Source organism: Strix uralensis, chromosome 8 (assembly GCF_047716275.1).
Source record: "Strix uralensis isolate ZFMK-TIS-50842 chromosome 8, bStrUra1, whole genome shotgun sequence".
Lineage (NCBI taxonomy): Eukaryota > Metazoa > Chordata > Aves > Strigiformes > Strigidae > Strix > Strix uralensis.
Genome location: NC_133979.1, coordinates 32,305,339 through 32,326,425, shown reverse-complemented (window position 1 = coordinate 32,326,425; position 21,087 = coordinate 32,305,339). Strand labels below are relative to the sequence as shown.

Here is a 21,087-nt window from a genome sequence, read left to right as displayed (position 1 = left end):
TTATTTTTCAGTTCCACCTACTCTTATTTCACTTGTAACAGCTTCTCAATTAAAACTCATTAAAAATCCTTTCTTCTTCACATCAGTGCTCAAATCCCACCTGTTCATTTTTATCTGCCGTATTCATGAATTTCTACACATTTTAGGATGTACTTCACTTTTATGCTTGAATTCTGAAACAGTATAGTTTTCCACCTTATTTGCCTTTTTTGTTAACTGACAGATGAGTTTGACTTCTAAGGTATTGTCATGTTGCAGGTGATCTAGTAGATTTCTTTAAAGAGAACTGAATCTGTTGGAAAAGTAGCTCTGTAGCTGTATAATTGGTGTTAAATGTGGATGAGGGAAAATTGTTTAAAGGAAAATTTTTAAAGTAAGATGCAAAAAAAGGCCTGTTCAAAAAACCCTCACCCCAAACCAAAAAAAAAAATCCTCTTTCACTGTAAAACCAGGAAGATTAAAAACATTCAAGCATATTTAATACCTCAATTTTTGTTGACATGAGTAAGAGTTCTTAACTGGAATCTATTTCCTCAAGCCAAAAACGAAAATACCAATAAACATAGTTGGTTACTTTTGTTTGAAAGAGTCTGTTAAGTACCTGATCAGAGAGAGAAACATCTGTGCAATCTGACTTAGTTTTCTGAGTTGGTTTCTCACAGTATTTTGTTACAGTCTTTGCACAACTTGTCAGTGCTGCTGTGAATACTAGTGTTATCCTCTAAGGGTGCTCCATGTTCTCTATTTGTGGGCTCCAAAGCCTTGTGTTGTCAAAATAAATAAATGAGGGGGAAGAAGAGGCCAAGATTTTGTGTCTGTGTGTTTGTTTTTTTTTTTTCTGTGGGCTATTTGCTTATAATAAAGAGTTACTGTGTGCATAATTCATCTGCTTTGAACATTTGATGCCTCAGTATTTTGTTTGAACACCTCTCATCAAGAGAAAATACAGACCAGCTGGAGGAAAAAAAATCAGAATTGAGTGGAAGTCTGGAAAATGTGTCCTTTGAGGAAAGAAGCAGAGCTTTTTAGAGAGGAAATAATAAAGACAAAGATCTTTTTTTTTGAAAGTGAGATATGCTAAAATTTTCAGGAGAAAAAGGTGATTGGCCTAAATTGCAGGTAGAAAGAATTAGGTTTGAACTGAGAGATACAGTCCATAGAGTAAGAGTAATGAAGCCCTTGGAATTAACTTCTTAGGGAGGCAACTGGAGGTTTGTAGGGTTAGGTTAGACAAGTATCTGCAGTGGATTATCTGATCAAGACTTGTGTTCTCTTTAGTCAAGTTAAAAAGTAAGAACTTGGATAACCTAGTGGAGCTGTCTCATAAGGCTTGTCTTAATCACTCTGTTGCTATCTTGGGAGACAGTCAGAGCCTCTTGTGGTTTTACAGTGCTCCAAATGTGTACAGCCATTTTACTGCATGGGGTGGGCTCCTGTGGCACTTCATCAATTACAAACACTTAATTATAAAAACCAACCAAACAAAACCCCCAAATGTGCACCCCTGCACCCCAAAATAACTTTATTGCCATTTTATATCAAAGGTAATTGTTGTAATTCTGAAAGTTTTGTTTTCCATTAAAAATGGCCTTTCAGGCTATTCTGGATCAGACTAAATCAAAAGAGGTGCCTCTACTATGTGGAAGATGGGCCACTTTGGAAAGCGTTTTCCAAATTATTTGTTACCAAGAATAATGAGCTGTAGTTTATTTTGCTAAAGGAGCTGCTAAAGTGCTAAGAGGTCTTTCATACCAACAATCTTACTTCTGCAAGTTGGAGTCTGTTTTTCAAAGGGAGGGGAAAAGCTGTAATTGAGCCTAGTCAGTAGAGTATTGTTACATAATAAATGTTAGTGCTGGGCCACTTAAAATACAACTCTTTGTGCCCTATTCTGAATAGTCTACTCATATAATGAATAATTTATGTAATGAGTGTTTCTAAATGGAGTAGGCACAAAATTATATATATCCAATAGACTGCCAATCTTCTTTTCAGTTAGATTTAGTTTGTTCTTGAATGTCCCTACAGATTTTTGAAAGAGACCATTTTTTACACATGATTATGTTTGTCTATAGGTATACTGGCAAAACAGACTACATGCAAAATCTGTTATCCAGACGTTCTCCCCCAACTTTAGTGGTATCTGTACAGGCTTCCATATTTATCTCATGCAAATGGCAAATGTCCAAAAGAAGAAAAGCAAATGTCATTGGGCCAGAAGGAAGATCCAGGTCAGTCTAACCTCAGTCATGGGACCAGTTGTGGAGCAAATACTCCCGAAAGTAGTTTCTAAACATGTGAAGGACAAACAAAGTCGTTGGGAACAGCCAGTGTAGACTTATGAAGGACACATCATTGTGACCAAGCTCATGGCTTCCTGTGACAAGGTGACAGGTGCTGTGGACAAGGGACACAGAGTGGATGCTGTATACCTTGATTTTAGCAGGGACTCCAACACTGTGTCCCAGAGTCCTTATCATTAAATCAATGAGACGGGGACTGGATAAGTGAAAAATAGTGTGGTTGGAAGGTTGGCTGGACTGCTGGGATGGAAGAATCAATCAATGGTGCAAGGTCCTGCTGGCAGCCAGTAAGTAGTGGTATCTTTCAGGGATCAGTACTGGACTCAGTGCTGTCAAATGTCTTTAGTAATCACTTGCATGATGGGACCGAGTGCACCCTCAGCAGGTTTGTGGACAACAGCAAATTGCGGGGAGTGGTTGATAATGGTGGAAGGCAGGGCTCCTCCTCAGAGGGACCTGGACAAGCTGGAGAAATGCACTGGCAGGAACCTCATGAGGTTCAGCAAAGGCAAGTGGAAAGTCCTGTATCTGCAATAGAATAACTGCAGAAAAGTGCCTGGAGATCCCAGCAGGCAAAAAGCTGAAAGCAAGTTAGCGGTGTGGCCATCACAGGAAAGAAGGCCAAGCACGCCCTGGGCTGGATGAGCAGGAGTCTAGCCAGCAGCTCCAGGGAAGTGATCCAGCCCCTCTGTTCAGCACCTGGAGTACTGGGTCCAGTTGTGGGCTCCCCACTGCAAGACGGACACTGACACACTGGAGTGTCAGTCCAGTGGAGGCCAGCAACCTGGCCAGACTGCAGGAGCGCGTGACCTACAATGAGGGGTTAAGGGAACTGGGTTTGGTTCAGGCTGGAGAAGAAAATGTGCAGAGGAGAATCTAACTGCTGTCTACAACTACTACATCGGAGGACTTGGAGAAGATGGAGCCAGGCTCTTCTCAGAGGTGCACAATAACAGGCTGAGAGGCAACAGACACCAGACACAAGTTGGAACCTGGGAAATTCTGGTTAGAATAAAAGGATGGTTTTGGTGGGTTGGTTGGTTTGTGTTTAAACCATGAGCATGGTCAAGTAGTGGAACAGGTTGTCCAGAGAGATTCTACAGTCTTCTTTCTTGAAGGTGTTCAAGACTCTACCCTCCCACTCAGGTCCATGAGTGACCTGATCTAACTAGGACTGCTTGGAGTAGGAGGTTGGACTAGATGATCTCCAGAGGTCTTTTCCAGCTCAAAGTATTCTATGATTCCATGCTGATGCCATGCAGAGTGATGCTTGGTGTGGAAGTGTGATCCTTCAGCCTTGCTTTAAACAGACTCTGAATTCAGGGAATTGGTTCATGAGGCATCCACAAAGAGAGTTTTTTGGGAATTTTTTGAATCACATTGCAATTCAAAACAAACAAGCAAAAAACCTGAGAGACCTACTGTTATCTGTAAGTGTTCTTAAAGGCTATTTGTGTGTACACACATTTACAATCCTCAGGTTTGCTCTCTTGAGATGTCTCCTGTCCTCCTCCCATTCTGATGAGGCATAAGTTATTTTCCAGTTGAGAGGCTGTGAGAGGTCAGGGCAAACACATTTAGAGGAAGAGATCTGTGCTTTCCCTGCAGAATCAGGCTGGATAAAATCATGCTCTGGCTAATGCTGCTGGTTTATAGATGCTATAGAATGTGGAGGGAAAAAGAGGTATCAAAGTATACCTCAGAGAAGAACATCTACAGTTAAATATCCCTCCCACAGCCTCTTTTTTCTTTCTTTTTCTTTTTAATCTCTACCTAAGTGCTTACACAGGTTAGAATATGTAAATAGTCTTTAGAGTGGAAACAAAGTAGAGGTTTTTTTAAAGCTGTTTATTCTCTCTCCTTTGCCCTGTTCTATTTTGAAGTTTGACGTTAGCGTCTTTTGAAAGGGAGCATATGGCATTTCTAATTAAGGCCTGTGATTTTCTGACATATAACTGAATAATACATTCCAAATACTGTTAAGCCTTCCAGATGAAAGAATTTTCAGGGCTGAAGCACTGTAGCTTTGTGATATATCTTGCTGGAATACATATGCTATGTAACACTGATCTCCTTAAGAACTTCGAAGAATTTTCCATAGAATACCAGCACAGCGAGAAAAGAAGGGGTTTGTTTCTTTTGTCTGATGTTAGTATTCCTTGGCAAGCACAGGTTTGGATCAGATAACAACTAATGTGCATTGTTCCTGAAAGTATTCAGTGTAGCTTCATTTTTAAACGTTTTGGCCTGGTTGGGGATTTTATGCACCTTTCTCAGATTTTGTTTCAGACTGCAAGATTTGTTTGTGTGTATTTTTATCAGGTGCTCTTGTAGAGATGCATTATAGTTCTTCAGTCTCTCCAAAGTAACTCAAATCCCTCCTTTTGAGAATTTTGTGCCAAATTATCTTCCTTTACCTTGAATGTGTGCAACCTTTCTGAAACAGTGGTTTATGATAAATGTCTGGTGTGAGCCAGGTTTCCTGAGATTCTTAATACGTACCAGTATCATTAACATGTACCTTGTGTCTCTGAATGGCCAATGTACTCAATCTAGAGAAGGCTTCCTCAAAATTTTTTTTCCTTGTTTCTGTGGGAAGTAGAAGGGCTGTATTTATAATTGAACTCTTTGATCCGGTTAGGCAAATCAGGAGAGGAGAGAATTTAAAAAATGTAATGAATTTAATTGCTTTAACTTAACTTTTTTTAGTTATTACCAGGCCTGGGTAGTAAGTGAGGAGATTGGCCTTTACCATATTTTTGGTAATTTTAAAATGAAAGGAAAGTTGAGTCTTCAAATACTTTTCTTCCACTGGAACTTAAAGGGTTCTTTTGGTTACTGGGAAACCTTTTATAGTGATATCAAATTATAGTTAAAATGATACATTTGGGGTTTTCAGATCTTTATATTTCCTTCCTCAGATCTGATGAATGTATGTAAAAGATTGGGAAACCTTAAAATCAAGTTTCCTGTAGATTTATGATGAGTGTGGGTGTTTTTCTTGTGTGGGTTTGTTGTTTTTTTTTTTTTTTTTTTTTTTTTAAATTCTAAGGGGAAGTGTTTAAATGCAGGATGGTGTTGTATTTTGGGGCCTGTAAAGCTGTACCAATAGCTTCCAGGCTAAAGGGTTCCACTAATCTAATGTTCAATTTGAAATACAAAGAGATTTCTAAGATGCTTCTCTCTTCTTTCAGGGCAGCACTTTTGCTGTTAATTGTCCTTGAAATACAGTATATGCTGTCTTTGTCTTCCTCGTTCATTGTCAGATCCAAGCACTGATGATATTTTTACTAATGACTTGTGTTTGACAATTGCTGAGACTGTAAATTAGAAACGTGTAATTGAAGTGAGAATGACAAGGATAAAGACTTAAGGGGATAATTGTATAAGTACTGAAGATTCTCCTCCATCTAAACTACTACTGTTGTCTACATAAAGTTGGAGGTGAAGTGTTCAATGTAAGTGAGGAATTAAAGATACTAGGTTAGCAATGGGGTGTAACTGAACTGTGTTGAAGAGAGTATCTAAGGGATTTTGGGAGCAGATGTAGCTTTGGTCCTCCTTTTTTGTTTACTTGAAGCTTCTTGAGACAGCTCAGCTTATAAGAAGAGACCTTCTAACACCTAAACTGTCCATAGCTTCAGAGGCCTCTGAGGATAATGGGGCTGTTGCAGTGTCTCTTTTTAGGTTGTGTTTCATAGTAAAGATGCTGAGAATTGGAGCCCTGTCAATGTTTGGTGTTGAAATTGTACTCATGTTTAATTTTTAGCAGTAATTTATTCAGATAAAACGGGAAAAAGTCCAAATCCCTGCAAAACCATGTTCACATGAGGAGCTGCTCTAAAGAGTTAGACTGCTCAACGTACTGTGGACAGCTGCGTAAACCCATAAGACACATGGAAATTGGACAGTTACTTGGATTGGGTGGTTATTTGAGCACACTATCCCAGGCTTGTTATCCCTTCTGGTTTTGGGTATTAGTCATTTAATGACATATATCCCTCCATAAGTCATTTATCCTTAATACTCATGAGGTTTCTTTTCCATTTGAAATATTCTTTTCTGTTCCTTGCAGTATGACCTTTAATGTCACAGTGTTGTTTTTACTGCTCATCCATGAACTTGTTTCAATAAAAAAAATTACTTCGTGGCTCTGAGTAGGCTTCTTGAGATCAGAGTATCATATGAGAGCAGAATGGCGCCTAAGGGATGCAGTGTAATGAAGTAGTGTTATCTACTATGCTTTAAAAGAGAGTTCTCTTTCTGTGAAGTCTGGAGTGGATATGACTCTTAGATAATACTGCATTGTAAAATTTCATTAAATGGATAGTTGACAGCCTTGAATCTTTTCTCACATAGTGCTTTTCTAGATCCCAGCCCTTTTTCCTGTAACAGTGCTGTGAATTATTCCCTAGTCTTGTTCTCTTAAACTTTATGGTAACTTTATTAATACACTTGTTTTGTCAAGTCTGCTAAACATTCTTTATGGTTCCACTAATATTTTCCATGTCCTTTTGTGGTTTTAAAACTGGTATGTGAGAAGAATTTGTCTAAGACCTATATGTATGCATCTTTAATGTCTGTTCTCTTTGGTAAATCTGTGCATGCTTTTGTTTTCTTGTTTTGTCTTTTTTTTTTTTCTTTCTTTTTTCAGAGAGTGATAATGAACTCTCCAGTGGCACTGGTGATGTGTCAAAGGATTGTCCTGAGAAGATTTTGTATTCCTGGGGAGAATTACTGGGGAGATGGTAATGCTTCATTTTTTTAAATTTAGATTTTAAATACTAACCTTTTCTTTGTTTTATGACACTATATGCTCTTGAGTAGGAGGTTTGAAATTCTTCAGCTTACACACTTTAAAAACTAAAATGCAAAACACATTGAAGTGTGTTTTTTAAACCTAGTTTAAAAGGACTGGTAAATCCTCTTATTTTAGCTTGCAGTTATTTGACAAATCTCTCCCACAGAGTCTGCAACTCTTGTTTCATTCAGTGTTTGAGAATATGTCCATGTATGCTCACACTGCAGGTGTGTCTCCAAATGGAGAACTTTCTGTCCACCTGCGTTCCTTGGGGCTGGATCTTAAGCACTCATGAAACTCAGTGCCTCTTAGTGCTAGGATAGAGAAGGCAGAGCAACTCCAGGCTGTCCTAAGCCATTTGTGCTCGCTGATGTATGTTTAATTGATTTATTTCGAAGCACTCTTTTTTTTTTTTTCTTTTCTTTTTTTTAATGTGCTATACGTAGGCACTTGAATTCTCTGAGGACTGTGATCCTCACTGGAACTGTTTCTGTTGGAGAGTAAAATGAAGAATATTTCTAAGCCTAGAGTATGTTCTCAACAGTGTTATTTCTGTGGTTTAATTAAGTGCTTCAGTAGCAACATATACTTTGTCAAGAGAGGAGAAGGTCTGTGTATTTGCTACCTCTGAGAGAATTTACACTATTAGCAAGTGCCAGAACCACTTACTTGGTTTTCCCTTTGTAAGTAGTAGCTCCTGCTGCCTGAGACAAAAATAATCAGAGGCCCTTAACCTGGAATTGGCCAAGTTTCCTTGTCCTAAAAGAGAGCTGAAAAACATTTGAAGGATTTATTTGGGCAGTCACGCCCCTTACTTTGCCACTTTGTAGCTTTGGAGGAACACAGTGTCCTGCTGCTGGCCACATCGTTAAGGGACATCTCATGCAAAGGTTACTAAATGAGACCTTACAAGATTTTATTAAGCTTAAGGGAACCCTTCCCTCCAGGTAGGACCCTCCTGCTTGTTTTTAACTATTTTGTCATCCAAGTTTCTGGCCTTAATGAAAGATTTTCTTGGGGAAGCACAAATATTTAATGAAATGATTGTAGAAATACCCTGGCTATGGACCCTCTGAATGTTGAAGAAAATACAGAGGAATATGTGGAAGTCAGTTGATCCCTGTAGACAAGTGTCTTTTCCTCACCTGAAAAGGCTGTAAACAGATTAGCTCTGGAGCTGTTTAGAACTTTCCAAAGCCTGTTCTAAAGGACATCCCAAGAGAGAGTTTATAAATTCTTTGCAACTGTGTATCTGGCAGCCCAAGGCCAATGAGGAAGGCCATCCAGAGTCCTTGAAGAAATGTGTGGCAGGTTTGTTTCAATCTGCATTGCATTTGCATTGGAAGATGCTACTTTTTTTTTTTTTTTCTCCTAAATTCATCTGTCAGTTGACTCTCCTAACTTTTGCCCTTGACAAATATCTGATCTGCTGTGGATAAGCATGCTGAAGTAAAGAACTGCCCACAGCTCATTCCTCAGGTGTCATGTCACCAACTATTTCTTCAAGTTACTCATGTATACTATTCAATGAGACAAAATGTTGAAGACGTTTGGAGTAAACTATTTTGAAGTCCCTACAAAACTTATACACAACTCAGAGAATCATTTAGTAGTTAAAACACCTTAGTTAAAATGAGTTTAAGAGGATGAGAAGTGGGAGGTCCCATCCAGCTTGAAGACTAGCAGTAGCAAACCTTTTCTTTAGGAGTGTCTCAAGCAAGATTACCTTTTGAGATAAAATCAAGTGTATAAAATACTTAAATTCTTGACTAGTGTTATGTTACATTTTAAGAACAAAACTTGGAAAGAGTAACATGAAAAATGTTAACAAATTGAAAACTAAAAATAGATTGAAATAAAATTTTCTAGTGTGCTGCAAACTGCAGCATATGCTAGTGGAATATCTGTGCACTTGTAAAAAAAGTAAATAAACAAAAATTAACATTTCCACTTGGAGAACTGGTGTGCTGATTTGTCTTAGATGAAGAATTTCTTGCACCTTAATTGCTTCTTGTCATTTCGTTAAAATGTCACTGTAACCTAACGGACTGACTCAGCAGAAACATTGCTGCAAAAGTCTCCTTCAAACATATAAACAGCAATAAGAATAAGATAATTTACCAAAAAGATACAGTAAACAGCTGGAAAGTAATGGAGTATCTTTTAACTTATTTTACTATTTACTGCATCCTCAGCATGAAAGTTGTTCTTGCAAGCTGAGCTCGTTTAACTGAGTACTTAACTATTTCTGGTGTGTGTGTTGTTTTTTTAAAAAGTAGCAATGGTCAATAGCAGCCTTAGATCAGAAATATTTGTCAAGTTGGAGTGTAGTCTGTGCATCGCTGTTGTGTATCCTTCTCTTTGATGTTTTAAAATTACATCTTTTAATTTTGCTCAGAATTACATCACTTTGTAATTAATTAATTAAAAAAAAATTAAAGATGTCAGCATCCATGAATGACCCGTTTTTCCCCATGTGCTAGAGGATGAGACTAGAATAAGAGAAGCTTTTATTTTATGCTTGTTTCTGTTACAGTCTGGCCAAGCAGGTGTCAGAAAGCATCTAGGAATGTAAGGTGCCTGGGCCTCTGCACAAAGGAGGGGAAAATATGTATTTGTTCATTATTGTAGAATACAGAACAAGGACTATTAACGATCAAGCTGTTTCCCAAACAGACATTCAGAAACTGAGAAGTTGTCTATTAACAATACAGAGTTATGCTTTACTGCATGGACTAATGTTGCTAAAGTATTAGCTCTACCATAAACCTAACTAAATATATGACAAATCCAGTAAAATCTGGTGTACTGTGGCATGCTTAATTCTCAGTTGTGAATGTGTTCAGTAGTAAGGATGTATTATAGCATGGAATGTGCATCTCTGTTAGTAGTTGCCATAAGCTATTTATATTGTTTTCTTGGTGTCACTGAAAAATTCCCTGTTATGTTTCTATGGGAATGCACCTTTTTAGCTGTTCATTTTATTTTATCTGCTTGCCTAGTCCTCAGAGAAGGCCTTCTGTGTTTCTCATATAACACGTATGACCAAACCCATGTAATAACCAAACTAATCTGATCTGAAGTGTGCTGTGAAGGCTGCATTTTCACACAACTTGAGCTTTGAATTTCTGGTGTATTCTATTTATTCCTGAATGTACATATTGTAATTTTGTAACCACTTAGAGTGTCTAGTCCTTTTAATATTTCTGTGAATATTGGTTTTTCCTTCTGGCTTTTCCCCATCACAAGACCATTAGTCTAATGTGACTTGCTGCAAAATACACTGAAAAAGAGAAAAGGGACTAGTTAGGTTTTAATTTGGCTAACTGGATGATAAATTGACTTGTGCTGCACTACACATTTAAAATTTAAAATAATTACTGTGCTTAAAAGAATAAGGGCATTATATAATCATAATCTCTTTTTCGTTCTCAAGTCATTTGGAAAAATGGGGATATCATCCTTGGAGTATAGGGAAAAGAAATTTATTTAGAGCACCTTTTAAATTTAAACAGTAGTGGTAAACTGTTCACATCTTAATGACCTGTTTCAAAGAATGAGTACTCTAAACATTTACTTAAAATCGAGGGTCAAATTGCAGGTTATTTAATTTAATCACAGCTTGCGAGCATTTGGCTAAACTGCCACTCTCACTGTTCTCCTACCAGTAGAGCTGAAAAACGTAACAATGGTCAAAACAGTAACAGAGCAAAGCACTTCCTACATCAGAAAGAATAAAGCATCAATTCACGCAGTCTTCCTGCTGCATTGCTATGAAAATTGCCAGATTAAGTCAAAGCAAGGTTTAATCTAGATCAGTAAACACTATTATCTCAAAAAGGATTTTTAAACATCTGTGACTGAAAGCTTTGCAATATTGTGCATGTGCAGTGATTTTTATCCTAAACGTATGGGCTCGGTGACTGGATGACTTTTGAAAAACACATCTTTAGTATTCAACCTGTCTGAATATGGCCTTTTCATAGGTCTGTATACCAACTTTTGTAGGATTAATTACATAGAGTTGGAAAATAAAAAAAAGTCATCCTGCAATTGTCTTCCTACATTTCTTGATGTGTGTACAGACAGTAAAACACCAGCTCTAGCTAAAAGGCAGATTTATTTGGAATAGTGGGATTTTACCAAGGTATGTGCAAGTTCTACTGCTTTGTGAGACTTGCAACATACTCTTGGCATGAAGTGTAAAACTGGAACTTAGTCTTCATGTTAGTACTCTTAAAACTGGATTTTGCTTTCCAAAATTTATTTCTCTATATATCTTCGGTTATTTTTAATGTCCTTTTCTTAACCTAAGCTAAACGTGTCTGTTGAGCAAATATTCAAATTGAATTGTCTGCACAGATGGCGTATTTTTCTTTTTCAATTCAAATTGCTATTCATTAGCCAGTTTAGTTCAATTTCTGCAACTGTTTATTATTTTAATTTTCATTAATTTCTCTACATCTAGAGAATTTGGCTATCACTACATTTTGCCACTGGTTCTTACTGTAGATCCTTGCGGAATTTTTGCTTTCCATTTGACAAATGCTAATTAGTGTAACCAGTGGAAGAAAAGTTTATGTTGTCAGTTCCTGGCTCCACTCTTCAGAATAATATTGGAAAGTTTTAATTTTTTTTTTATATTTTTAATCTTGATTTTTACTCCTGTAGTTGAATTAGAATAGGCAAATGACTTTCTGTTTCTCAGGCACAATAACCTTGTTGTGAGACCAAACGGATTATCTACCCTGGTGAAAAGTGGTGTTCCAGAAGCACTAAGGGCAGAGGTTTGGCAGTTGCTGGCAGGATGCCATGACAACCAGGCAATGCTGGATAAATACAGAGTTCTCATCACAATGGTAAGTGATTTTTTTTTTTTCTTTTTTTTTTTTTTTCCTTTGGTTAAAACAAATTCTGCTGAGCAGCAGTTTTATTCAGTGGCAAAGTAGCAAAAGAGTTGAAACAGTTTGACTTGTTTTAAGCAACTGAAATTGTGATTAGGTAGCTTTACCTCCTGCCATGGGTACCTGCTGAATGGCATTAGCAAGAGAAATTGCTGACCTATATCTGTAGTAATGTTTGATATTTAGCTTTCTATTCACTTGCTGTGATGATAAGAAGCACATCAGCTTGTTTGTGGGTTTTTTTATAAACTCAAATTCATTGCTTTGTTTTTCCAACAGTTTCTGTTCTCTGTATACCTTAATTTTCCATTTTTCAGTTTAAAATAACACCAGCAAAACCAAACAAAACCTCACAAAGTCGGGTATGTCTTGTTTTGTTGTTTATTTTTAAAAAGAATGTTAAAAACATTTTTACCTAGCAGGAAACTAGTCTCCCTGGTGCATGGGCGATTTGAGAGGAGAATCCTTCTGGGACTCTCTTCCCATTCTGTATCCTAATGTCATCCGTGCAGTCAGTAAATTATAACAAGTTGTCTGCATAGGTGTTCCAGACTGTTTATAGCTGTGATTGAAAGATTGAGAACCTCTGGGTTGTAGCAGCAAAAACTCTGTGCAGTGTCAGGAGGTAAACTCACCATTTGGGGTTCTAAAATTCTTGCCACTGCAGGGTAGTTACGCACTCTGAGAAAAACAGCGGTCTCAAAAATGGTCATAATGGCAGAAATGGATGAAGATAATTTTATATGTTGCTTATAGAAGGTGTTGGATTTGTTATCTAGGGAATGAATCATTTGTCCATACAAAAGTTCTGGCATAGATGTTGTTAGTAAAAGTTTCCTTTCATAATGTTGTCATATCTTTTTCATACTTGTCCTTTTAATTTGACCTGCCCAGTGTGTTTGTAAAGTTTAAAAGCGTCCCCAAAGTGAGAGCTGTCCTCATGGCTTATTTTTCCTTTACCAATAAAGAAAGGATGTTTTGATAGTGTAAATTTTTCTTTTTGACGTTGTAGTTGGGTTATATTTTGCTTAGAAACCATTCACGGGACATCTGTCAGCTGTATGTTGCATCAAAACCACCTCCATTATTTTGCTCTTGCTTTCCAAAAGTGGGGAAGATGTTTGTTTCACAGCGGAGGAGGGAGTGGAAAACTTCTAAAATGCAAGGCTTATCTTGACGCTAGGGCCTCATGCCTTAAAAATACCTTGCTACACTTGGCCTTGTCATGATAGAAATATTTCAGTGACGTATATTTTGGAAGATGATATTGCATACAGTGTTTAATATGAAACATTATACTGTTATGGATTAGAAAATTAAATCCTATTCTGAACTGAAGCATTTATGCAAACAGTTTTTTTCCTGAAGTAAGTCACTTTTATTCTGAAATCACAAACTTTCTTCTGTAGTCTGCCTGTATGTAATTGCTGGTGATCACATCGTTTGGCATACACTGCATGAAAGGATTCATGAGGGAGTCTATGCCAAACCAAAGCTAAGGCCTGTTTTTAGGAATAGTTAATATTGGGTGCTCCAGCAGAGCTTGTCAGCTATTTTTTGTTAGTGAATTATTATCTGATATTTATGTCTGTGAACAGAACTTCCTTCAGTTTCATTTTGGTGTGTTGGTAATGTGAATTAAGCTATTTTTGAGAGAGTGAGAGAGAGAGGGAGGCATGTATATATTATTCTCTGAATTCTACTAAAAGCTTTGTTGTAGTCTTATCTTATGTGTGTCAATAATAATACGCATGTTAAACTTCAGAGTTGTTTGGGTATTAGTGATTGTTCATTTGATTCTGCATGAAAAAGAACTGATTTTTTTCCCATGTTGTTCGTATGCCTCCATCCCAATATACCAACAACATGGACTTTATTTTTTCCATAATTATTTATTCTTCTCATCGAATACATAGCTTTCATCTTGATTCTTTCAGTTTGCATATACATTTACACAGATTCATTGTCTCCTTGTATTTTGGTCATTCTGCTTAACATTCCTCTCTTGTTTAGGCTCACTTCTGGAAGCTGGATGTTTTTGTGGGTGTCTTGACCACTGTAGTAGTATATTCTGTAAGCATGTGCGTTCCTGAGCGTATTTCTGTAAGACATTCCTAGGTGGTTGGAGGTGGCAGCGTTCTGCACTTGCAGTCTTGAGAATAAAGTGTGCTGAGATACAAGAAGTAGGAGGTGGTAGTAACATCTGTGAACTTGACCCATTACCTACCTACTTACCTCCTCATATAACTCCCCCTGGTACAGCTGTCTCCCTTCAACAGCTCCCCTGTTACTACCCAGTTCCCTTGAAGCTTTAACAACACTCTGTCCCATGCTGCTCTATCTCCTGGCTCACTGTAACAGCTCCTTCGTAAGAGCCTGCTCTCCCAGCACCCAGCCCTTTCCCCTTTCTGATGATCCAGCCCTACCTGCACCATTTGGCTACATTGCCAATTACAGGCCCTCAGTGAGAAAGAGGGAGAAATCTCTGCACCCAGAGTATTGTATGAAAGTAAGCTTATACAGGTGTAGTTGGGGCTTTTTTTGTCTGGTGATCAAAATAATATGGCTGAACTGCGTATATGGCCAAATGCTGTAGAGTACTGTAGTAAGCAATATAGTGTTGGTCAGGACTTACCAGTAAGGTAAGGAATGCTGGCCAGTTTTCTTGAATGAGGCTTGGCTTTAAAAGCATCTTTAACATCTTTGATTTCTTTGGTTATATGAGAACTAAATGAATTTTTTTCTAAAGAAGATTTCAGAGGCCTAGCTTGAGGGACAGATCTTGAAAACTCTTATTTTACTATCATAGCTTAAAAGGTGAACCTGAGAACTGGAATTACTAGTATTGAACATATGATAGCTAATTTATGACTACCTCTTCTGGGAAACAGAGATAAATACGTTAAAAAATGGAGCTTTAAAACTACTGCGGTGTTGGTGGTTAACTCCTGGTGAAACTGGGCTTGCTGGTGGTGGAGGAGAATTGTATTGTTGGCAGGCCAAAAATGTGTTCCTTGTGATGAACTGAATGATAGCAGACTCTCAACATTTAAATTTATTTTAGAGACCGTGATATAGACACATTTGTTATTCTATGCCAGTTGCATGCAGTTTGTGCAGAAGTAGTATGTTAGATTGGCCAACTATTATTCACATCACTTAACAGATCTGATATGCATGCTACTCTATATATATCCATCTGTATGCAGAGATCTGAAATCTGCTGCAGTATTTTTCAGTTAGAGGAGTGTTTTGTTCAATGTGTTCTGTAGGAGAGAGTAATTTGGGGCTTGTTTTCGTGTTTCAGTTCAGCACAGAAAGCAAAATAAAATTTCTGTCTTATTTAGAAAAATCAATGCTGTACTTATTTTCTCCAAAAGGCACGTCCTCTAGTCCTCCGCACTGGAGGTCAACAGTCTGTCAAGAATGATCTAGTGAACTGTGCTTCCTATTCCATATCGGAGCATTCACACGCCAGTACATTTCCCATCTCTAGGTGAGTTTGTAGTTCCAGGAGGGAAGGGAGAAAGAAATACTTATGCTCTCAGAAATATTTTCTAACTGACAAGCACTGTCGTGCTCTATCTTATGTCTCCTACTGAGTTCCAGCGTGGTGATTACCTTGAGCCTCTCAGAAATTTTGACTGGAGCACAATAGTAGGTCTTGCATACAATTTAAGAGAGTAGGAGTTGTGATTTGGCAGCTGCTTCATTTCTGACATATATGTAAATCTGTACTGTATGACAATCAAAATCTGTCTTAGTTACCTTTATGGCATGTGTGCTTTTGACCCTGCTACACGTGGCACAGTACAGGAAGGGGAAAACAAAACATACATCAGCAGAGATAAATGTGTTTATTTATTTATTTATTTATTCAAAGGAAAAGACAAAGGCAAATCAGAGTGAGAAAATTCCGCCTATGTGATGATAATGAAGAGGTCATACTGGTACTTGTAGATAGAGCTTTTGTACAAGCGTGTCAGATCCATTTGTTAAAAGAATGTAAGTAGAAAAACATGCACAAGCTAGGGTCACTTCATTGATAGAGTTTTTTTCTCCTGCCTACTTGACGTTATTTCATGTTCAGCTTCACTGGTTCCTCTCAGGAGACTCAGATGAATTTTTCCGTGACGAGATACATTTTGAGCTCCAATAAACTGACAAGTGGCAAGCCACAGTTTACCCCGTTTACAATTGAGGTGACTGGTAATCGTCTTCACCAGTAATTATGCTCCGCCTTGCCCCACTCTGTCCCTTTCAGAACAGGTGTCAGGCACTACCAGTGTGTAAACCGTTAGAAATCTGCCATCACTTGACGGCAGTAATAAAGCAACTTACTGCAGAACACTTGTTGCATCTGAATTGGGGCAGATGTTTTATTTATTACATCTTATGCAGCCTATTATTAACATTTTGCTTTTCTGTTTTACATGGTTTCATTTTTATATGCGTTCTCATTGCTGAATTTGTAGGGCGAGACTTCTTTCCATCCTTTTCAGAGTTACGGACTGGGTGCCTGTTTTGTAGTGCTGTTGCTGATTACTCTTGAAATTATCTACCTTCAAGTCCTTTTTCCTAAGTTTAGAAAGTAACACCTGTCAGGGTTGTGTGTAGTTGTATAAGTAAAATAATGAAAGCAGAAAAAGAAGGCAGTCATGCACATTCTGTAGTTCAAGAACTTTTGGATGGACCATTTTAAAGTAGGATTTATAACTGTTAAATGTATAATTTCTTTATAAAAGACTTCCAGTTTACAATCCGATTTCTACTAAGAAATGAGCTATATGTATAATGTTCATCTAACAGCACATATAGACTACTTTTAAATGCTGCTGCCGCTCTGGTTTAAGGAAACAAAACTTGTTTTAAATTTATTATTATTATTTTTTAAAAGTATGATCAGAAAAAGAAACCTGGTTTCAGGTAAAGTAGATGCGGGTGGTATTACATTACTCAAAAGCAATGAAAGTTTGCATATGAATGTGAATGCCCATTTTGGAGATGGACTGTGACTTTGAGTCAAAAGTCTTAAAGGCTGTCCTCCCAAATGACTTGTAAGAGAAGCAAAAAGAAGATTCTTTTATTGTTTATTGTCATAATTTCCTTTGGCTATGTGAGCATGTGCCCAGAACAGTTAGAGATAATAACTAACTAAAGGGTCAGGCTTCAGACGAGTTGGCCAAAAATTAACTTTGTCTGCTGACTGCGTAGTGGTGTTTTGCTTCTGGGCCAGTAACATTTCAAGCCACTGTACAGAAAAATGAAAACCCTAAGAATTCTTCCAAAGTCTGAAGCAATATAAGGGGATTGAATGTTACCATATCATGAAAATAATTTATCTCAGTAATATAATAATTTGAAATTGGCAGTAATCACACAGAGGTATAATTCTCATGCAGTAGGGACCAATTATGAAAGTACATTCCATTGCTGCAGAAGATGGAGCAAATGTATTGGTTTGTGGGCTGGATGAAATCTAATCATTTAGAGCCAATATATGTGTTTTATCCACTCTGTTTGGGCCAGTATTATTATTCCTGATTCCTACAAAACAAATCCTCTCATTATAAAGCAAAAAGCGAAAGTTAAGGTTTCAGATTTCTGGAGACCTCTCAGATTAAAAAGTTTTTTCAGTCCCAGGTACAAAATTAAAATTCAGCATTTGTTTGCTGAAAAGAACAGTAAATGATGGCAAATGGAAGCAGTCTGTATACACTCATGGAATTACACGTTACACATTACTCACGTTAATTTTGTCATATCCATGTAGTCCCAAGGCCTGTGCTGCCTGTGTTCAGCTGCTTTGGCCAGGATCAGTTGTGTGTGACGTGGAGGACAAGGGGTGCTGGCCACAAAGTCATCTCTACATCTCTCGGGTTTCTCTTGGTTAGTGACAACAAACTGATTTTTTTGACAAGTTTCTGGTACTCTTCAGGAGCCAAACAATTCTCATGGCGTGGTCCTTTCCCTCAGAAGCTTGCTGGCTTCAGCCTGTGTAAGTTTTAGACAATGCTGCTGCTCTTTGTCTCTGTTTCCTGATTGTGAGTGGGTTTGTGGCTTCCAGCCTGCTCTCCTGTTGGCAGAGGTGACGTGCTGTAGCTTTGCTGTGGGGTCTCCGACTGGCTGGTCATCAGATCAATCTTAAGACTTCAGTTACAAACCTCTACAGAAACAGAAGAGCTACAGTAGAGAAAAATCTTTGGAATTCTTCAACAACTGTATTGCATTATTATAAGCACCTTCTGAGAACATAACTTTTTCCAGAGTGGGTAGGACTATGAGAAGTCCTACAAACGGATATCTGTATCATCTCTTCTCCCAAAAATGTAATGGTAGTCTCTTGTTCAAAATTAAAAGTTAGAAATAGGATAGCTAAAAATAGCAAACACCATTGTTGAAGTTTCATCATCTGCTTAAGCACAATCTTCCATTGAATTAACTTTAATTAATCTGTTTTCCTTGGTGCATCTAGCTGCAAACTGATCTCAAAGGACTGAAGTAAAGATCAACTTCCACGTAAACTTAATGTAGAAATGTATTTGCTTTTTAAACTTTGAAATTACCAAAACTGTTCAAATGAGAAAAGGTATTTACTTCTTTGCTTCATACTTAATATTTACTGGGCTTTTTTATTTTTATTGCTAGTTTGCTTGCATAGTTAGTAAATGTGGAGGAAGGAAAGTGGAGGAGATTACAAATGAGCCACTGTGTCTATGCAAATAGGATTAAATGCAGTTGACTTTGAAAGTGGTGCCTTGATGCCATGTTTGTGGTTTTGGTGGTTTTTTTTTTATTATTATTTGTGTGAAACAGTTGGGTTGAAACAGTTTAGCTGTGGATTGAGAGAATTACTTACATAGGAAGGCTATTTTAGTCAGAGTAGAAAATTAATCAAGCTTGTTATTTGCAGTAATACCAAAGGATATTAAGTTAGCACTAGGAAGAGGAATATTTTTTGTCCCAATGGCATCATGCAGGGTTCCACTGCTCAGTGTTCTGAGACTAATTAATCAGTAAGGGTGTCTAATTAAAAAGATGACTGTTCACCAGCTGCCACAGCAGGTTGGTTAATGGACTGAAACATTAGAGTATTTTTGTAGCAAATATTTGTGTTCAGAATGCTGCATCTGTTTGTCCTAACTGAAAATGGGGGGGTTTATGCTTTTACGTAGCGAGGAATAACTTGGATGTTCTGTGCCCAGAATAGCGGGGAGCGACCCATTTCATCAGAGCTCTGTCTGTTAAGCACTCTGGTCGCAGACAATGTATATGTAACGTGTTGGTTTCTTCTTGCAGCAGTTTTTCAAAACTGTTACCCGTGCAGTGAAGCAGTCTGAAATTTCCAAATAGTCTAACTACTGTCCTGGACTACGACCAAAACTGGTACAACTACTAATCTTTTCTTTTGACACATGTGCTTATGGCAAACAGCCTACTGAAAATGACAAAGGTCCCCCCTTTTGCAAGAAAGCATCCTGAAATCTTTGAATGTGGTACCTTGCCCAATTTGTGATTACAAATATTCAAAACACAGCATGCCTGTCTTTTTGCACTGAACACATTTCCCAGCAATAAAATTTAGAAAGTTTCAGAAATGCTGATCTATTTTATTTTTGTTGTTCTAGTTTTCAATTTGCATCTTTATTTGTTCTCTCTACTAATTAGGAATAGTCTCTCTTAACTTTTAGAGAGATTAGATATCAAGAATAGCATAGCTATATACTCTACCAGTTATAAAAGATTCTATTATATAATGACCAATTATCATTATTAAAAAACTGTGGGGTTTTTTTAATTTAACTAAAAAGAGAGATAACTAATACCTGTTTTATTGTTTTTTGAATGAGATACTTGGATATCAAGCAAAATAATTCTAGAGGAACTGATCACTTCGAGATGTATATGTGCAACTTTTCCAGTTTCATGCTTCTTTTAAATTCAGTACCTATAGACAGTTTCTTAAGTTTTACTGTTCTCTACCTTTTCTGAAAGGGTAAGGATAGGATGACTATTACTTAACTCTTCTCTTAAACTGAGATTATTCATTTCATGGCAATTAGATTCTTGATATTTTTATAATATAATGTGGTTTGTAGAGAAAAGTCAGATCATATGCTGGTTGGATTGATAAGATGCCTCATTTTAGGTATAAGTTGAGCTGTTAGTGCTGACAGTCTTTCACTTGTTTGAATTATTTTAGTGGTGTTACACACTGTGGAATAATAAAGTATATATGAACTGAAAGTACTTATTAGTGAAAAAATATTGCCTCTGAAGAGCAGAAGTTGACAGAATTTTAATTCTTTAAATAGCTTCATTTAAATTCAGACTTCAGATAAAAGGTTTAGTTTATTATGAATGTACTGGGGTACCTAGTTTCATAGTAAATGTTAATGTTACTCTTAAAAACTCAGGAATAAAATGTCCCTAAGGTGAATTTAATTTGCCAAGTTTTGATTCATTTAGATCTTATCTGGAGAAAATCTTTCAATTTTGTATGCACAAAAGGGAAAATCTTGTGCTCACTCTTCATCTTCAAAGAAATTCTTCAACTGAATGACAGCTCTTTCAGGGAAAAAAGGAGTAGCATCCATAAGTAATTTTTATTTTTATGTTATCTTAATTTTAACTTTTATGTATGATATTTGAGGTGGAAAATAACGCCAATATTTTTTTTTTCAGGGCCTGCATAAAATTATAAAAAGTTCTGCCACATTAAGAATTTTCCTGCGATTTGTTTTCCATACATAACCACTTATGATAGCACTAAAATGACACAATTCCTGACTCTTGGGGTGCTGTATGATCTACTGGCTCTAAAAGTGACATAAATTGACACATTTGTTCTGAAGGGTAGAGTGCAAATCAGATCTGCATTTGCCCTCTTGGAGACGTGTTCTCTTTTGTCTGTGTGAATTTATAATCTGTTACCTGCAAAAACAGGAGAGCGTAGTTGCCCATTGTTTCAAACAGAATGATAAAACCGTGGGTAATATCACTGTTATGGCCTGAATAGGTTTAAATGATGGTTATTGGAAGAATTGATATTAAAATTGATAGTCTCACAGACTCCGGA

At 37.2% G+C, this 21,087-nt stretch overlaps 1 protein-coding gene across 10 annotated transcripts in view; it reads left to right on the top strand.

Moving 5' to 3' along the window:
• The window catches only part of RABGAP1L (RAB GTPase activating protein 1 like), a 263,849-nt gene that overhangs the window by 51,437 nt on the left and 191,325 nt on the right, over nt 1-21,087 (top strand). For all 10 annotated transcript variants that reach the window (XM_074877053.1, XM_074877048.1, XM_074877049.1 and 7 more), the window contains 2 exons: nt 6,958-7,051; nt 11,813-11,963. In XM_074877053.1, coding sequence (XP_074733154.1) covers nt 6,958-7,051; nt 11,813-11,963 — 245 coding nt within the window. The remainder of the gene's footprint in view (nt 1-6,957; nt 7,052-11,812; nt 11,964-21,087) is intronic.